The sequence below is a fragment of the Hylobates moloch genome, unplaced genomic scaffold, assembly GCF_009828535.3.
Source record: "Hylobates moloch isolate HMO894 unplaced genomic scaffold, HMol_V3 SCAFFOLD_5, whole genome shotgun sequence".
NCBI lineage: Eukaryota > Metazoa > Chordata > Mammalia > Primates > Hylobatidae > Hylobates > Hylobates moloch.
In genome coordinates this window covers 141,805,674-141,824,470 of record NW_026652280.1, presented here as the reverse complement: position 1 = coordinate 141,824,470, position 18,797 = coordinate 141,805,674, and the positions used below count along the sequence as shown (strand labels likewise).

At 37.2% G+C, this 18,797-nt stretch overlaps 2 protein-coding genes across 2 annotated transcripts in view; one reads left to right on the top strand and one right to left on the bottom strand.

Annotated features, from left to right (window-relative positions):
- The window catches only part of SPATA1 (spermatogenesis associated 1), a 63,002-nt gene that overhangs the window by 25,211 nt on the left and 18,994 nt on the right, over positions 1 to 18,797 (top strand). The window contains exons 7-10 of the mRNA XM_058439631.1: positions 4,010 to 4,124; positions 4,866 to 4,923; positions 15,299 to 15,401; positions 16,719 to 16,844. Coding sequence (XP_058295614.1) covers positions 4,010 to 4,124; positions 4,866 to 4,923; positions 15,299 to 15,401; positions 16,719 to 16,844 — 402 coding nt within the window. The remainder of the gene's footprint in view (positions 1 to 4,009; positions 4,125 to 4,865; positions 4,924 to 15,298; positions 15,402 to 16,718; positions 16,845 to 18,797) is intronic.
- The window catches only part of CTBS (chitobiase), a 28,410-nt gene continuing 26,314 nt past the window's right edge, over positions 16,702 to 18,797 (bottom strand). Inside the window, exon 7 of the mRNA XM_032155488.2 lies at positions 16,702 to 16,768. Coding sequence (XP_032011379.1) covers positions 16,715 to 16,768 — 54 coding nt within the window. The 3' untranslated portion in view covers positions 16,702 to 16,714. The remainder of the gene's footprint in view (positions 16,769 to 18,797) is intronic.

Here is an 18,797-nt window from a genome sequence, read left to right as displayed (position 1 = left end):
AGTATAGATTTCTTCCAAATGCATTTCCAGTTATCCCAAAATATCATTCATTCCCTCCCCACTGATTTCAAATGGCACCTTTACCACACTATATATATATATATATATACATATGTATATTCTTATACATACATGACCACTTTCTATTTATCCATTTTCTGAACTAGTACTGACATTAATATTTTTTATATATCTGGCAGGGTGATTTCCCATTCAGTATTATTATTCTTTATTGTGAGGTTCAAAATTGGATATCATATGTGAAACTGCTTTGTATCTGTAAATCACCACACCAACAAATATAAGTAATTCTTTTCGATAGTTTTGGTTTGAACTTTTATTTCTTCTGTGGTTTGTCATTTTGTTGGGAAATCCAGTTTTTAAAAATTTTTATAAATATTATAAACTCTTTGAGGACAAGGATTTATTGCTGCTTACTCAGAGTCAAATACAGTGCCTAGACCACAGTCCTGAATAAATATTTGTTGAAAATTAATAACTGTCTTCACATATCAATGAGTAAATAATATGTAATCAATTACTGTGTTCTTAGTAACTGTAATGGTACAAAAATGATAACAGATGCTATCCCTTCTGAAATGTGACATTTTAGAGAATAAATTTATAATAAATAATAAAGTGTGGGGAGAATGCTGGTAATTTGTTTTTTGTTTTTTGTTTTTGTTTTTTTTGAGACGGAGTCTCACTCTGTTGCCAGGCTGCAGTGCAGTGATGCGATCTCGGCTCACTGCAACCTCCGCCTCCCAGGTTCCAGCAATTCTCCTGCCTCAGCCTCACGAAAGCTGGGATTACAGGTGCCTGCCACCACACCCAGCTAATTTTTGTTATGTTTAGTAGAGACGGGGCTTCTCCATATTGGCTAGGCTGATCTCAAACTCCTGACCTCAGGTGATCCACCTGCCTCGGCCTCCCAAAGTGTTGGGATTACAGGTGTGAGCGACTGCGCCCGGCTGAAGCCTAAACTCCTTTTTTTTTTTTTTTTTTTTCAATTTTTTTTGGAGACCGAGTCTGGCTCTGTCAGCCAGGCTGGAGTGCAGTGGCACAATCTCGCCTCACCGCAACTTCCGCCTCTTGGGTTCAAGCGATTCTCCTGCCTCAGCCTCCCGAGTAGCTGGGCTGCCACACCCGGCTAATTTTTTTGTGTTTTAGCAGAGATGGGGTTTTACTGTGTTGCCCAGGCTGGTCTCAAACTCCTGAGCTCGGTCAATCTGCCCGCCTGGGACAGGCAGTCCACCCACCTCGGCCTCCCAAAGTGCTAGGATTACAGGCATGAGCCACCACGCCTGGCCGAGCCTAAGCTTCTTAAGATGGCATAGAGAACTCTTCAAATCCAGGGCTACAGTGTATGGCCATGCAGATTGTTTACTGCCTATGTCCAGAAGGCCTCCTTCTCATAGATCGTGATATAAATGAAGCTTTCAGGATTTACTTAATGTTGGGGTTAGTTCAGTAATTTTTATCTATTATTATTAGTAGTAATACTACTATTTAATAGTATGAGGTTAGGAAAGGGAGGGAGAGAAGTACTATAAACTGGTACTTCTGGAGAGGTAGGTAGCGACTTGAACTACAAGAGCCTTGCTTACAAAGCTGAAGAGTTTAGTAGGTAATGGGAAGCAATCTGAAGTTTTTAACTTGGCATGATTGGATTTTAGTTCTAGAAAAACAGCCTAGGTGACAAGATGGAAAATAGACTTAGGGACTAGGAAAATGGCAATGGGATATAAATCAGAACTTAAAGTCAAGAAACTTCTCAGGATTGGACAGTGTGCAAGGTGCTTTACATGCATTATGCAATTTTAGAGATAAGGAAAGAGAAGTTAGAGAAATAACTTACCTAAAGTCATACATGTTATGGCCATGCCAGGACTTGAGCTCTTTTGTGTTTGACTGAAGCCCATGCTTTATAACACTGTGCTAGAGTCATACTGAACTTTTCATTATGGATAAAAATGCCCCACACATTATTAGTATTCTGCTCCTTGCACATACCGTATTCTTTGCTTAAATTCCTCCTACTCCCTTCTTTGCCACCAAACAGCTCATAGTTCAAAACTTAATTTCACAATTATCACTCCCTTTTCTGTGACTCTATCATATTTTAAACATATATTTGTTGGAGTTCTCAAAACACTGAGTTCTACATTATTGTTTCTTTTTATGGGTGGGTAGGGGGAGTTGTAGTTTACTATTAGCTTTTACACAGCTGGTACGTCCATTTTTTATTCATTTTGCATTATATAGATCTTTTAGACAATCTGTTTTTTTGTTTTGTTTTGTTTTGTTTTGTTTGAGACAGGGTCTGTCTCCAGCCCAGGCTGGAGAGAGGCAGTGGCACAACCTTGGCTCACTGAAGTGTCTGCCTCCTGGATTCAAGCTATTCTCCTGCCTCAGCCTCCCAAGTAACTGGGATTACAGGTGCGTGCCACCACACCTGGCTAATTTTTGTATTTTTAGTAGAGACAACGTCTTACCATGTTGGCCAGGCTGATCTCAAACTCCTGACCTCAAATGATCCACCCGCCTCGGCCTCCCAAAGACCTGGGATTACAGACGTGAGCCGCCATACCGAGCCTCTGTTTGTTGTTCTTAAATGACAGTTTCAATGCCAGGTGGGAAATAAATTGTAGCAGCCAAACAAAAACCAATATGGGCTCCAGGTTGCACAATATTTTGGCAGTATTTTTTTTTTTTTTTGAGACAGGGTCTTGCTCTGATGCCCAGGCTGGAGAGCAGTGGTGTGATCATGGCTCACTACAGCTTTGACCTTCCAGGATCAAGACATCCTCCCACCCCAGTCTCCCAAGTAGCTGGGAACACAGGCATGCACCACCATGCCTGGCTAATTTATTTTATTTTTGTAGAGATGCTGCCCAGGCTGGTCTTGAACTACTGGGCTCAAGATATCCTCCTGCCCAGCCTCCCACAGTGCTGGGTTTACAGGCATGAGCCACCATGCCCAGCAACAACTCTTGTAAAATGACTTTTCAAATATCAATTTGGCTCACTTATTCTTTTCTGAATTAAAAAAATTGATTTCTCCAAGGGAAAAAAATCTGCATTAATACTGCCAGGTTCATGGATCTTTTGTTTATACAGACCATGTAGAACATTAGTGTTAATATTTCAAAGATAGACTGTGTAGTTTTCCTATATTGAGAAATTCTGTTAAAATGAAGGGAGATTTTATCAATGAAAATGTATGTGAAATAAAAATTGACATTTTATGTTCTGTATTCATACCAGCATTTTCCAGAGAAGGTTCCTCAGAGCACGGTTTCAAAAACTGCTTTGGCAAACAGTTTGTAAAGACAATTAAGGCCAATGCAGTGGCTTATGCCTGTAATTTCAATACTTTGGGAGGCCAAGGCGGGCATATCACCTGAGGTCAGGAGTTCAAGACGAGCCTTGCCAACCTGGTGAAACCCTGTCTATACTAAAAATACAAAAATTCACTGGGCGTGGTGGCACATGCCTGTAATCCCAGCTACTTGGGAGGCTGAGGCAGGAGAATTGCTTGAACCTGGGAGTTGGAGGCTGCAGTGAACCGAGATTGCACCACTGCACTCCAGCCTGGGCAACAGAGCAAGTCTCTATCTCAAAAAAAAAAAAAAAAAAAAAAAGACAATTAAATTTCAGGAAACCCCCAACTTACCTACCCCCTCTTGCAGATTTAGTTGTACATGGAGACAGACAAACCCTTTAATAGGAGTGAATAGTGAATGTGTGTGTAGGGGATTGTGTTGCTGTTTGATGTTGCTTAATTCAACATTTTCCAAGCTGAATTAACCAAATAATTTTCTTTTCACATAAAGTAATATTTCATTAAATTCACTTTGGAAACTGTTGACATATCTATATAGGAAAGTTCATGGGGATTCTGAAATCTAGAATAAGATTATAGTGTATATGTATAAAAACAAAAGTGTATTTTACTATTTTCTTAACATTCTGAACTTTATTTGCCATGGATGACTGTCAACATCAGCTGGGGGAAAAGCCACTGCAGAAAAAAGCCAAATTGCAAAAAATCAAATTGGAAGTTCTGAGTTGCCAAGATCATTGGAAGATTCAAATAATGATTGCTTTGGCACCAAAAAAAGGTAATTAGTATAGATGCTGATTCCACATGCCATAATCTAAGCAATAAGAAAAAGAGTAAGATATTCAGAGTACTGTTATAAAGACTTCTACTTAAAGATATGAGTGAAATTAGTGATATTTTAATTAAAATTACCTTGATTCAGATCTTTACTGTTTTTTGCTAACATTCCTCTCCAAGATAATGAGGGATAATTCATAACTTACATTTATTTCTATTGTAGTACTTTTATCATTGGGACAACTTGATGACAGAAAAATTTCTGTCTTTGTTTCCCTTCATTAGAACTAATTATCCTGCCTCTCTTAAGTTCTTGGTTATAGGTAAACTAATCAATATGCTTGATTTTCACACTGGTATCATTTCATTCAAAATTATAGTACTTAGACAAGAGTTTTACACAGTCTTTTGAAATTAGGATAAGGGTTTTTATAAACAGTTATTCACAAAAGAACAATAAACAAATATGTTTCTAAAATTTCAAGTAATTTTATCTTGCTGTAGATATTGAACCAGAATTTAGCTATAATATAATAAAATCTGATTTTATTACTCATACTAAATGTAGCTTTACACAGATTACTAATGAGTCTGAAAGAACATATGATAATGGTCTCAGGCTGACTTTGAAAATTTTCAATATTTGTGTTTACAGAGCATCAAATAAAATACATAAAATATGAAAAGTTAATATTCATGGGATCATGTTTTAATGACTTTCAAACCTGTCATTTCCTTTAAGTCAGTGTCTTTGGGAAAATGAAGATGATACAGCTATCAGTAGAAGACAGGACAATCAGGTACTATTTTAAATTTTTTGTTTAAACATAGTATTGCAACATTGTAATATTTTTACTAAGATTAAACTGAAACTGCAGATTAAAATGTCTAAGTTTTCCAGAAACATATTTCTAATATCAATATAATCAATAGTAGTCCAATTTTTCTGTTTTTATAAATAAGGTAACAATATGTCCAAATGAGAAGGGGGAAAAGTTATCCACCGACACCTTTTTGGATTATCTTCTCAAAATTTATTACTCGTTTTAAAGGTACATCAAACTACACTTAACTAGCAGCTTTCATAGCTAATTTGTAATTTATTATATTAATACCTGTACTTGATTAACTTATCTCTTTAGAACAGAATTATATAGTGTGTTAAGAAGAAGTATAGTAGTAAATTGCTTATGTTATAGTTACTAGCTGTGTGACCTTGGATATGTTACCTAATTTGAATTGCACTGGTTTAAACGAGTTAATGAACACTATTCACGTCACCAGTTTATTCTCAAGAAATGATGGAAAGACAAGGAGAATTTTGCACATATTTGCAGGACGAATTTAGGACAGTCTTAAGAATGATAACAATACTAATTTTAATAATAGCTATCAATGAGTATCAACTACCAGGCACCATTCTAAGTATTTTACACATACTGACTCATTTAATCCCCATAAAGGAAACTCCATGAGGTAGGTTATGGTTATCATCTGTTTTACAGATGAGGAAACTGAGGCACAGAGAGGTTCCATGTCTTTCCTAGGTCATACATATAGTTAGTAAGTACTAGAGCTGGGCTTAGATCCTAAATAATGTAGACTGGCTTCAGAATTCATAGTCTTAACCATTTTAATAACTACCTACCTAAATAATACTACTAATAACATAGCAACAACCAATTAGATAGCATTTATTGAGCAAATCACTGTTCTAAATGCTTTATGTATGTTAATTCATTTAATTCAACAACTATTTGTGGAGGTACTATTATCCTTATTTTCAGATGAGAAAACTAAAACACAGAAAGTTACATTAATTTTTCCACGGTTATGTCTTTCATACTCATTGGACAAAATTCCAACCATAGTTAATAAACCACAAGCTTCAAATGAGTGTTTAATTCTGCCAACAAATATACTACATTTTCTTGGTCCATTACTATTCTTCTGGACAACTGTGTCATACCTTCTCCTCAAACAATCAAGACCTCCTTTCTCTTGCACTCTCAGTGACAATTTTTGTTAAACAGAGGTAATTTGAAGAGAACCACGAATCTCAAAATTTTATGTACAGAATGAGGTTGTGGTTGTGGTTCAGTTGAGATCCTCAGATACCCACCTCCTACACCATTTGTTAACACTTATTTTTCCTGTTGCATTATTCAAAAGTCAGTTGACTCTGTAAGATCTAGGACAACTTCTAACCTCCCTTTCTGCTCAATGATTTTTTTTTATCCTTATGCCAATACCACATTATCTTCATTACTGAGGGTTTATAGTAGTTATTGTTATCAGATAGCATAAGATTTCCAAGTCAATTTTTTTTCAAGATCATTTTGGTGATTCTAGATTCTTTGTGTTTTAATATAAATTTTAGAATCAGCTTGTCAATTTCTTACCAAAAGACTACTGGAATTTTGAGTGAAATCACCGTAAATCTGTCAATCAATTTGGGAGGAAAACTTATATCCTAACTATACTGAATCTTCTAATCTATGAACACAGTATATTTCTCTATTTATGTCACTAGTTTCTTTCAGCAGTGTCTGTGCTTTTAGTGTGTTGCTCTTATATCTTTTAATATTACATTTATTTTTAGATATTTGGTATTTTTGAAGCTTCTATAGAATGGTATTTTAAAATGTTTATTTTTGAATTGTTGCTAGTTTATAGAAATGTAATTGATTTTTATACATTGAACTCATCTATTGAGATTTTGCTAAATTCAATTAGTTCTATCAGGTTTTTTTTGCAGATTCTTCAGGACTTTCTACATACATATTCATGTCATCTGTGAAAACCAATAGTTTTACTCTTTCTATTTTTGTTATGAATTAAGTGTTTTTTCCTCCAGCTTCCTGAGTGTGAGAAGCTGTAATGGCAATAATAATGATGGCTTCTTGCTTTCAGCGTAGTTCTGGTGATGGCCTCAACAATGATAACTTCACTAATGGAAACATCATTTTAGGAGACCAGATCTCGAACCTGCTCCTCCAGTCTTTCTGATACACTTAATTTCCTTTATTATATTTCTTCATGCTTAAACCTGCACTGAACTGATTCAGTATTTGGTACAGAAAGTGTGATATGGGCCAACAACTTTTACAAATGAGAATCTCAGACTGGTTATTGCAAAAGAACTGCAATATTTTGTTAATTTGTGCTAGTAGAAACTTAGAAAAATATTATTGGGAATAGATTCAGAGCAAGAATGAAAGAATATAACTTTAAATTGGCTCAAGTTTAATAATATGGATACACTTATCAGAGATTCTGGATTTAATGTGCTAGCGCCAGCAACTGTGACTGGTAAAAAACATTTTGCTAAATTGAGTGAGGCTGACAGAAACCTGGACAATATGGTGGTTCGTACTGAGTAAATTTAGAATGCCAAGAATTTCTTGTTAAAAAGTAGAGCAAGAAATCCAAAGATTTTGGGATATAAAAATGTTAAGAGAAGATTTATATCCACTTTTTTTTGGGGGGATGGAGTCTCGCTCTGTCACCCAGGCTGGAGTGCAGTGGCGCTATGTCCGCTCACTGCAAGCTCCGCCTCCCGAGTTCACGCCATTCTCCTGCCTCAGCCTCCCGAGTAGTTGGGACTACAGGTGCCCGCCACCACGCCCAGCTAATTTTTTTGTATTTTTAGTAGAGACGGGGTTTCACTGTGTTAGCCAGGATGGTCTTGATCTCCTGACCTCGTGATCTGCCCACCTCGGCCTTCCAAAGCTAGGATTACAGGCGTGAGTCACCACGCCCGGCCCACTTAATTCTTTAACGAGACATTGGGGAAATATATTGGAAAGGCAACCCCAGAATTCTTTTAAAAAACCTTATAGTGGCTGTTTTGTGTCACATGGAATGGAGATGGAACTATACTTGATTTCTCCTTTTTTTTTTTTTTTAGACGGAGTCTCACTTTGTTGCCCAGGCTGGAGTGCAGTGATGCCATCTCAGCTCACTGCAACCTCTGCCGCCCAGGTTCAAGCGATTCTCCTGCCTCAGCCTCCCGAGTAGCTGGGATTATAGGCACCTGCCACCGTGCCCAGCTAATTTTTGTAGTTTTAGTAGAGACAGAGTTTCGCCATCTTGGCCAGGCTGGTCTTGGACTCCTGACCTCGTGATCCACCTGCATCGGCCTCCCAAAGTGCTGAAATTATAGGCGTGAGCCACCACGCCCAGCCTACTTGATTTCCTTAGAGATGACAGTATCCCTGAAGAAGCCAATTTACAGCATTTTACTATATAAGAGAAAACAGTACCAGGGTGATAAGGATGTATGATTAAGAAATCCTTGACAACAGTTAATTGCCAAGGTGTCCCTAAGACTAATCACGATGTTCCTGAGACTGAAGTGGATAAGCATACCAGTAAGCTATTAGTCTGTATAACCAAAAATTATTTTTAGTCTTCACAAATAGATGTCTACCTTGAATAACCACATGAAGATTCACATCCCCTTATTAAATTACCAGACCTTAGCCAGTTTACATACCCAGTACTTATTGAGTGAAGGGGAGGCCAGGTATCCTTGAGGAAAAACCCTGTCACTCAGCCACAAGTATGGACTAAATTTCCTTACCTTCCTAAATTTCCTTTACCTTCCTTAAGGGGATGAGAGGTTGTTTACCCAGATGACTACAATGGAGAAAGGGAGGTACCCATACTTTTCAGGATTCATGGCAATGGCTTTGATGTGATTCTGATCGTGGGGGACCTGAATAACTCCATGTTCCACTAATAGGGTGGAGGTTTAGAGGGGTCAGATAATAAGTGAAGTTTTGGCTAAATCAGTCTTCTGGTGTGCTGAATGGCTTTGCAAATTCTCCCTGTAGTCATTCCCTTAATTCATGAATGCATACTTTGAAGGACTTACTCAGCAAATGGCAGAATCCTCATACTGCCTCTCTGACGCTTGCAGCATGGGCAGTAAGGAAAGTTATAGTAGAGAGGGCCAAGTGAAATATGATGGAATGGCCTATTCATTACCAAAACAGTAAACCAAAGCATTACCAACCTCCTGGAGGAATTGCGGGTTTTGTGCCATGATCAAAACTTGAAAATGGCAGAAAAGGTTATTCCTATCATAGCCACATTCAACTCACCTAGTTGGTCTGTGCAGAAGATTAATGGGCCTTGGTGTCAAGTGGTGACAATTGTAGCTGCTACTCCTTACATCGTCTCTTTATTAGAACAAATTATTACAGTCTGATGCTCCTATTATGCCATTCTTAGTCTGGAAAATGCTTTTTTCTTCATCCCAATTTGCAGAGAAAACCAAAAGTAGCAAATAGGAATAGCAGTAGACCTTCACTGTTTTGCCTAAGGGCTGTGTCAATTCTGGCTCCTTGTCATCATCTAGTTTATAGGCAACTTGACCATATCATGATCCCCTTGGACCTGATAAACAGGAAATACCAAATAATCTAGATACCTTAGGTAAGACGTATGTTTCTTAGGGGGTAGGAGATAAGCTGCAAGAAAATTTAGGAGTCTATCAATTCAGAGAAATTTCAGGGAGCTCCATGGTCTGCAACATGTTGACGTATCCCCTTGCCCCAGCTACCATTGAGAATGAGACAAAGCACTTTGTGGACCTTTTTTGGAATTCGTAGAGAGATTTACTGCATTAGGATGTGCTGCTCTATTCTTTATTTAAACCAAGTGAATCAGAAGCCAACTTTGAGTGGGACTTAAACAAGAGAAGGCTTGTAAGGTGATCCCAGAGGGATTGCAAGCAATGCTGCCACTTGTGGGGTTTTTGGTTTTGGTTTTGGTTTTGATTTGAGACAGGGTCTCATTCTGTTGCCCAGGCTGGAATGCAGTGGAGTGCTCACAGCTCACTGCAGCCTTGACCTCCCAGACTCAATCCATCCTCCCACCTTAGCCTCCTGAGTACCTGAGACTACAGACACATGCCACCACAACCAGCTAATTTTTGTATTTTTTGTAGAGTTGGGGTTTCTCCGTGTTGCCCAGGCTGGTCTCCAACTCCTGGACTCAAGCAATCGGCCCTCCTCAGCCTCCCAAAGTGTTGGGATTATAGGCATGAGCCACTGCACCCAGCCCACTAGTGTTTTAATGTCTGTCCAGATTATCCAGTGATGCTTGAGGTATAGTAGATTGGAATGCTAAATGGAGTCTGTACAAGCCCTGGTAGGAGAATCACAGCTCTAAGCCCTTGGGTTTGGGAGCAAAGGCATACCATCTTCAGCAAATAATTGTTGTTATATTGTTGCTGGATACTTTTGTTTCCAAATTTTACCTATTATAAACAGCACACACAAACAAGAGAGGAATATATACTTATGTGTAGAATTGCTGGAAAATGCCTATCTATAACTTAAATAATGCCAAAATGTATTCCAAAATGATTATACAAATTTACGCTCCCACTAGGAATCCAAGACATTTCCTGTTACTCTACATTCTCAGTAATACATACTGTCTTCACACTTCAAGATGTTTTGCACTCTGGTGGATGCTTAATGCTATTTAACTGTGGTTTGAATTTTTTGATTTCCCTGGTTACCCTTATATTTTATGGATCCCATTTTGATAACCATTTTGTGGGGGGGGATTACCTGTTTAAGTATTTCTATTGGGTTGGCTGCCATTTATTTCTGGTTAGTAGGAGTTTTTAATATGCTCTGGAAGACAGTCCTTTGATGTTTATGTGTGTTGCAAATATCTTCCTCTACTTCGTGGCTTGTCTATGGTTTACCTTGCTGAATACATTAAGTATTCCATATTCTTAATTTTTTCCACATTCTCTACGTCTCAGACTGAGAGTGGTATGTTAGAATCTCCTTTTATTACTGTGTTACTATTTATGCTTACACCTCCTGTGGTTTCTGCTTTATGTGTTTCTATGTTATTTGGCACAAAGTTGTTCTTATGTGAATATTATTACTTTTGCATTATGAAGCATCTTTCTTAGGCTCATTTAATGCCTTTTTGGCCTGAATTGTTCCTTACTGCATGTCAAAATACTCTGCTTTCTTTTTGTTTGCATTTATTTGATATATTCCCATTCTCGACTCCCCTCCTTTTTATCTGCCTTTCTGAGTCACTTTGTTTTAGATGTATCTCTTATGTACAGCCTAGAGTTGGGTTTTGCTTTGTAAGCTAGTCTGAAAGTCTTTTTTATTTAGTTAGATGAGTTATGTCCATTTATACAATTGATATGACTGATATGTTTAGTCTCAGATTTGTCATTTTATTTTATATTTACTGTGTGTCTTCTATTTATTTGGGTTTTTTTCATCTCGGTATTTAGAAAGATTTGTATTTTTGTTCTAATATTTATCTTTATAATAATACACTTAAGCTAGTATTTTTGGCCTCTCTTTTTTCCTTTTTTAAAAATTTATGCTTCTGCTTTTGATTTGCTACCTCTAAAATTATGCTCTGACTCCTCCTTGTTATATTTGAGGCAATCAGAAAACTTGTTCTACTTTCACTTTCTTCCCTCCCTTTTCTTCTCGTTTATTTTCAGTTGTGTTATTTCTACTTTGTCAAACGATATAACATTTTTTGGAATTTGTAGAGAGATTTACAATTTTTTTTGTACTATTCACTTAGTCTTATCCCCTCACTTTTGTTTTAGTCTCAGAACTATAATTAAATATGTTCAACACTTAACTGCCTATTATTTTGCAGAAGATTTTTCAGTGATTTCTTGGTTGGATGAAGCTCAACCTATACTAGGAAAAGATCCTGAGCCCAGTATTCCCTTAGTTCTTGCACATTTAAAACTTTCTCTAGAGCAAGGATGGGTAGACTAAGGTCTGTATCATGCTTAGTAAGGCCTGTGAGCTAGGAATGTGTTTTATGTTTTTAAAGAGTTGAAAAAAAGAGGAATATATGACAGAAACTATATGTGGCCCACACATATTTATTTACTCTCTGGCCCTTTACAGAAAAACTGTGCTAATTCCTGCTCTAGAGCCTTCATACTTTACTACTTGAAGAATAGCGTGACTGGCTATAAAATCCTTGGCTTATTTCCCTTGAGTTTCTTGTAAACGTTGAACCACTGATGTCTTGCTTTATATGTTACTATTTAGAAGTGTGATGCCAGCCGGATTTTCTTTTCTTTGTAAACTGACTTGAGTATTTTTGCCTGGAAGGTCAGAGAATTCCTTTAATGTGTAATAGTTTTAGCAGGCTATATCTCAGTTGAGAATTGTAGGTCAGATTTTTCTAGGTACACAGGGGGCCCTTTCAATATGAAAATCAAAAATCAGAAATTGTTTTATTTCAAATGTTTTCTAAAATTATAATTTTAAATAGATCTGTTTCATTGTTTTGTTTTGTTTTCTTTTCTTTTAGGGGCAACAATTAGTCTTATCTTAGATCTTCTTTACCTTTATATCTGCCACTTTCATTCTGATCCATTTTACTCTTTTCATTATGTTTCACTTTCTTGGCTCCTTTTATTTCTATTCTATGTTTTTCTTACTATATTTTTGGTCATATATGTTCCATCTTGGAACACCTGCTAATTTATTCATTTCTGAGACAATTTCTTTTTCTTTATTTCTTGAGTTTGGCCAATTTTCATTTCACACCTTCCTATTCTCCATTTTTATTACAAATTTTAAAATTTCTGTTTTATAGTGTTCATTAATATCTGCAAATGCTTAATTATATTTAATCTATGTTGGGAGCATTGTGAAGTTTTTCTTTGCTTCATGGCATGTTTGTTTTGATTTTACTCCTCAGTTTTGAGGTTTTCTTCATAAGTAACTGCGTGAGTGCTAGATTATTTTATAGATGTTCATGTTTATTTGCGTTGGATTTTTCCATTATCAGTAATAACAGGTGTTCTTACAGAGGAACAGGGAGTGTTGTTTTGGTGGCTTACTGTGTTTCTTAAATCAGGAGCACCCTCTTCTGCTGCTGTAATGAAATGCAGTTTTTTGTTTTTTGGTTTTTTTATTTTAATTTTAATTTTTTTTGAGATGGAGTCTCGCTCTCTCGCCTAGGCTAGACTGCAATGGCACAATCACAGCTCCCTGCAACCTCCGCCTCCCAGGTTCAAGCAATTCTTCTGCCTCCCGAGTAGCTGGGATTACAGGCATGTGACACCACACCCGGCTAAGTTTTTAGTAGAGACGGGGTTTCACCATGTTGGCCAGGCTGGTCTTGAACACCCGACCTCAGGTGATCTGCCTGCCTTGGCCTCCCAAGAAATGCAGTTATATATGTTTCTTTTGTTAAGTAAATGGGGTCTTTTGGGGGAAATGGGTATGTTTTCTTTGGATTCTTTCCCACTAGCTTAGTTCAGCGGAGCTCTTATCTTGGCCATTTTCTTCTTTTTTCTTACCAAACTGGCTCCCAAGGAATCTCTCCCTTCCAAAGCATTTTCTTCTCTCCCAGAAGCTATGTCTTCCCATGATTACTGCCTCTGACTCCCTGTGTTTTTCAAATCCTTTCTTTTGAATTCCTCATAGAATCTACCAGGTTTTTTTTCTTTGCTCTATTTTTCCACTTCAGGTAGAGCCCTCTCTTTCCAGGCTAACTTGTGATTGGTGTTTCCTATTATTTATGTACAGTGCTGACACATAGTCCATATCTGACTCTCTGCTCAGATGTGGGCTCCTGACCACACTCTGATCTAGTAGTCTTTATTTCCTCACTTATATGTAAAGGATTCTGTGCCCAAATTATGTTGTAGGCATAAATTTGGGTGGTTTTATTTGGCTTTTTTTATGGTAGTGTGGAAGATTTGTGGAGCAATTCTAATTTAGGTGGCTGCCATTATCCTGTGGAAACTCGACTTTATAACATAACAAAATAAATAAGCTAGAAAAATAATACAGTACTCTGTATTATTCTATCGTTCCAAGACCCCCCATGGATGCCTGAAAACACAGATAGAACTCAACCCTATATATATTATATATACTGTGTTTTTTCCTGTACATATATACCTATGACAAAGTTTACTTTAGAAAGTAGGCACAGTAAACAACAAAAACAATAACTAATAATAAAATAGAACAATTATAACAATATACTATAATAAAAGTTATGTGAATGTGGCCTCTCTCTCTCTAAAAATATCTTATTGTATTGTACCGTGGGTAACTGAAAGCACAGAAAGTGAAACTACAGATAACGGGGACTAACTGTAAGACAAACAAAATAGAAGTGAGAGCTTGATGAAGATAAAAGTGAAAACTAATGAGGTACCAAAGCATAATGGAAAACAATTCAAGATTGATAAAATGATAGTAGGAGAAACATCAACATGGTAAGGCTTGAGGTAATTTATCAGAAAAGGGTAGATATTAGTCTGTTCTCACACTGCTATAAAAAAATACCTGAGACTGGGTAATTTATAAAGAAAAGAGGTTTAATTGGCTCATGGTTCTGCAGGCTGTACGGGAAGCATGGCATCATCTGCTTCTGGGGAGGCCTCAGGGAGCTTTCAATCACGGTGGAAGGCAAAGGGGGAGCAAGGCTGGAGCAGGAGGAAGGGGTGGGGGAGGTGCCACACACTTTTTAAATGATCAGATCTCACAAGAACAAACTCACTATCAGGAGAACAGTATCAATGGGGAAATCTGCCTCCATGATACAATCACCTCCCACCAGGCCCCACTTCCAACACTTGGGGATTACAATTTGACATAATATTTGGACGGGAACACAGATCCAAATCATATCAGATAGAAACACAAAAATTAGGAAAGATGAAGGCAATAGGAACACAAACACAGAGGAGATAAGATATGGTAGAATAAAATGTAAAATTATCTGCTAAAATTTTGACATGTGACAGAACTACCAATTTTCTAAGCAAATATAATCAAAATTGACTCAAGATGAAAAAAATATTAATAGGCATCTTAGAAAATATTTAAAGTTATCATAACAGGCAACTGAGACCAGAAATCTTGGAAGGAAATCATGTTTAGAAAGAAAAATAACAGGTTTTTTTTTTTATTTTAAGTTTGAAGTACTTGTATATAATGTCCAAGTAATAGAATACAGAGACCGGAATATGGGAGAGAATCTGCAGCTATAAATACAAAATTTGGAGTTCATCACCACTAAGTAAAAAGAATGCATTTCTGGTTTGCATTATCAAATACCTATGGGCAAGTGAAAAAAGAATGTGACAGTCTAGCCGATCTTACTCATTTTCATGTTTGCTTACAGATAGGTGAAAAAGAGTACATCACCCTACCAGATTACCCTTCACTTCCTTGTCAACCTGTTCTTTCTTCAGGAATAACTGATATATCTTTATTACAAACCGAAAGTAAGTATAGCGCAATCGTTAAGTACAGATGATTCTGTGGGGTAAAGTAAATAATGTTAATGGGGAGTTACTGTTTAATCGGTATAGAGTTTCAGTTTGAGAAGATAAATAAGTTCTGGAGATGGGTGGTGGTGATGGTTTCACAACAATGTGAATGTTGTGCCACTGAACTGTACATTTAAAAATAGTTTAAATGTTACATTTTGTTATATAATATGTTCTACTACAATAAAAAAGTTAAATTATAGGAATTTTATTTTTATTTTTATTTTTTTTAGACAGAGTCTGACTCTGTTGCCCAGGCTAGAGTGCAGTGGCACTCACTGCACTCTCAGCTCACTGCAACCTCCGCCTCTCGGGTTAAAGGGATTCTCCAGCCTCAGCCTCCCGAGTAGCTGGGATTACAGGCGTACACCACCATGCCTGGCTAATTTTTGCATTTTTAGTAGAGACGGGATTTCACCATGTTGGCCAGGGTGGTCTCAAACTCCTGGCCTCAAGTGATCCACCCACCTCAGCCTCCCAAAGTGCTGGGATTACAGGCGTGAGCCACAGCACCTAGCCCAGGAATTTTATATTTATTACTACATATGTTTAGTCACCAACATTATTTCATTTTAAAATATATATTCTGGCCAAGCATGGTGGCTCACGCCTGTAATCTGACACTTTGGGAGGCTGAGGTGGGTGGATCACAAGGTCAGGAGTTCAAGACCAGCCTGGCCAACATGGTGAAACCCCATCTCTACTAAAAATACAAAAAAAATTAGGTGTGTTGGCAGGTGCCTATAGTCCTAGCTACTTAGAAGGCTGAGGCAGGAGAATCGCTTGAACCCAGGAGGTGGAGGTTGGAGTGAGCCAGTATCACACCACTACGCCCCAGCCTGGGCAACAGAGTAAGACTCCATCTCAAAAAAATATATGTTTTATATTTTAGAATATATATCTATATATTCTAAAATATACATTTTCTATGTAAGATTTAAGTACAATAATTTTGAATCCCAGATAAATTTACCAAAAGAGTTAAACCAAAGAATATCAGAATAACTGCTTGAGCTTTACCTAGTTTCTACACATATATGAAATGCAGAAAAACACTATTTTATAAATCCCCTTATATATCACTCTTGGAAACTGAAATGACTCCTTTGCATTTTCCACATGGTAAATGCTATACTGTAGCAAGAAAAACAGTTTGGGATAAAATTTATTCTTGCTGCTTTAGACATTTTTAAGTTTTACACTCCATATTTTAGGATATGAGCCATCTTTCAGCTTTGAGACATTGACGAATATGAATTATAATCTCTTTAGGAGAGAAGATTATCAAACAAATGAAACAAGTAAAGGAAGAAAGAAGGTATCTGGAAAGAAATAGAGAAGAACTAGTAAAAACAGTTGAAAAGCTATTTGAACAAAGCAAATTAAAACAATATCATGGTAAAGTTTATTACATACCTTTTATCACTATAAAGAAAACTTAAGTTTTACAGAATTAATCCTTTTAGAATAAATAATAAAGTTATAATTAATATTTACTGTTTTACTATTTTAGTTTAAGTGGTACATGATTAAGTTCAATATAGAAAACATGAAATTATTATTCAACTCTATAGAATAAATGCTTTACATAGGGTTTTAAAATTAAAACTCAAATATTTTCATAACTGAAACTCATTAACTTGTTTATTAGTTCTTCTATTCATTTATCAAATGCCTATTGAATCTGGCCACTATTCTAGGGGCTTAGGAGACACTATTAAGACAGACACAATCTCGTCCCTGCCCACATAGATCTTACAGTCCAGAGGGGAAATGATAAGCAAGCTAAGCATTAATGATACCTCCTTGCCGGGGCAGTGGTTCATGCCTGTAGTCCCAGAACCTGGGAGGAGGCCAAGGCAGGCGGATCATTTGAGGTCAGGAGTTTGAGACCAGCCTGGCCAATATGGCGAAACTCCCATCTCTACTAAAAATACAAAAATTAGCCTAGCCGGGTGTGGTGGTGGGCACCTGTAGTCCCAGTGACTGCAGAGGCTAAGGCAGGAGAATGGCTTGAACCCAGAGGCGGAAGTTGCAGTGAGCTGAGATTGTGCCACTGCACTCCAGCATGGGTGACAAAGCAAGACTCTGCCTCAAAAAAAAAAAAAAAAAAAAAAACAAACTTGATGAAAACTATGATAAAGGAATTACAAAGTTCTATGGATAGGAATACAAAGGAAGAACACCTAAATTAGATGGAAGAGATCAAGAGAGGCTTCCAGGAAAAGTGTTGGATATGCTAGGATCTGAAGTATGCTTCTTGGTTCTACGTCTTCGGGCATGCTTTTCCCTCTGCCATCTACTTCTCCTCTTACCTTGAGGTACCCTCTTCCCAGTTTACCTGCCTATTTCCTATTAGTCATTCAAGATCACCTTATATATCACTTACTGTAGAAGCCTACTTTGAGTCCCTTGGACTCTTCTGTACTTAATTTTTTGATATGTGTGTGTGTGTGCCTTGCTTTTAAAAGTGAATGAATGAGGGAAGTTAAGTAAGTTTTTTTGCAGTACAATTAGAAACAGTGTTGTTAGGACTGGTGGACTGATGAGGCAGGATGAAGACAGTACATGATGGTGACTTGAGAGTTGCTAAATGATTTGAGAGGCCTCCGTTTTGGATTGTGTTTGAGGATTATAAGGATAAGAGATATCTATGGAATTAAGTGGTTTTAGGATTCTCAATTTACAGCAAAATCGTTTCAGCACTAGAACTCACTGAAGATTATAGACAATGTCAGGAGATATTTCTCAAGATTCTGCCTTACAATGTGTTATTCTGAAAGTGGTGGCAATGAGTCAGCCTTGTTGTAGTGTTAAAAAAGCAATTTTATCAGACAGATTTGAACAATGGACTGAAAATCACAGGACCAGGATTGTAACACCAGATCTACCTTTTACTTAGACAAGTTACTTCCCCTCTTTGTGCCTCACCCTTTCTGTTTATGAAATGGAAGTGATCCATCACTTCCTATTTCAACAGGAATATTTCAAGATAAAAGGTATGTATTGGCCATAAAATATTTATTGAGCCTACTGTGTGCTGGGCACTGTTTTAAATGCTGAGGATACAGCAGTGAACAAGACAGACATGGCCATGCCCATAAGGAGCTTGCTTCCCTATGGGAAGAGACAGAAAATAAATAAGTAAGACAATATCAGCTTTGATCAGAGCTGAGAATTCAATTAAAAAGAGCATAGTAAAGAGTGATGAGGCAGGGAAGAGATGCTTTAGGTAGAATTTTCAGAGAAAGTATCTCTGAGAAGATTAAGATTTGATTAATAGGGAGGCAGGCACAAAGGGAACACTAAATATCAAGGTCAAGAAATAAGAATGACCTGTGGTATTAAGGG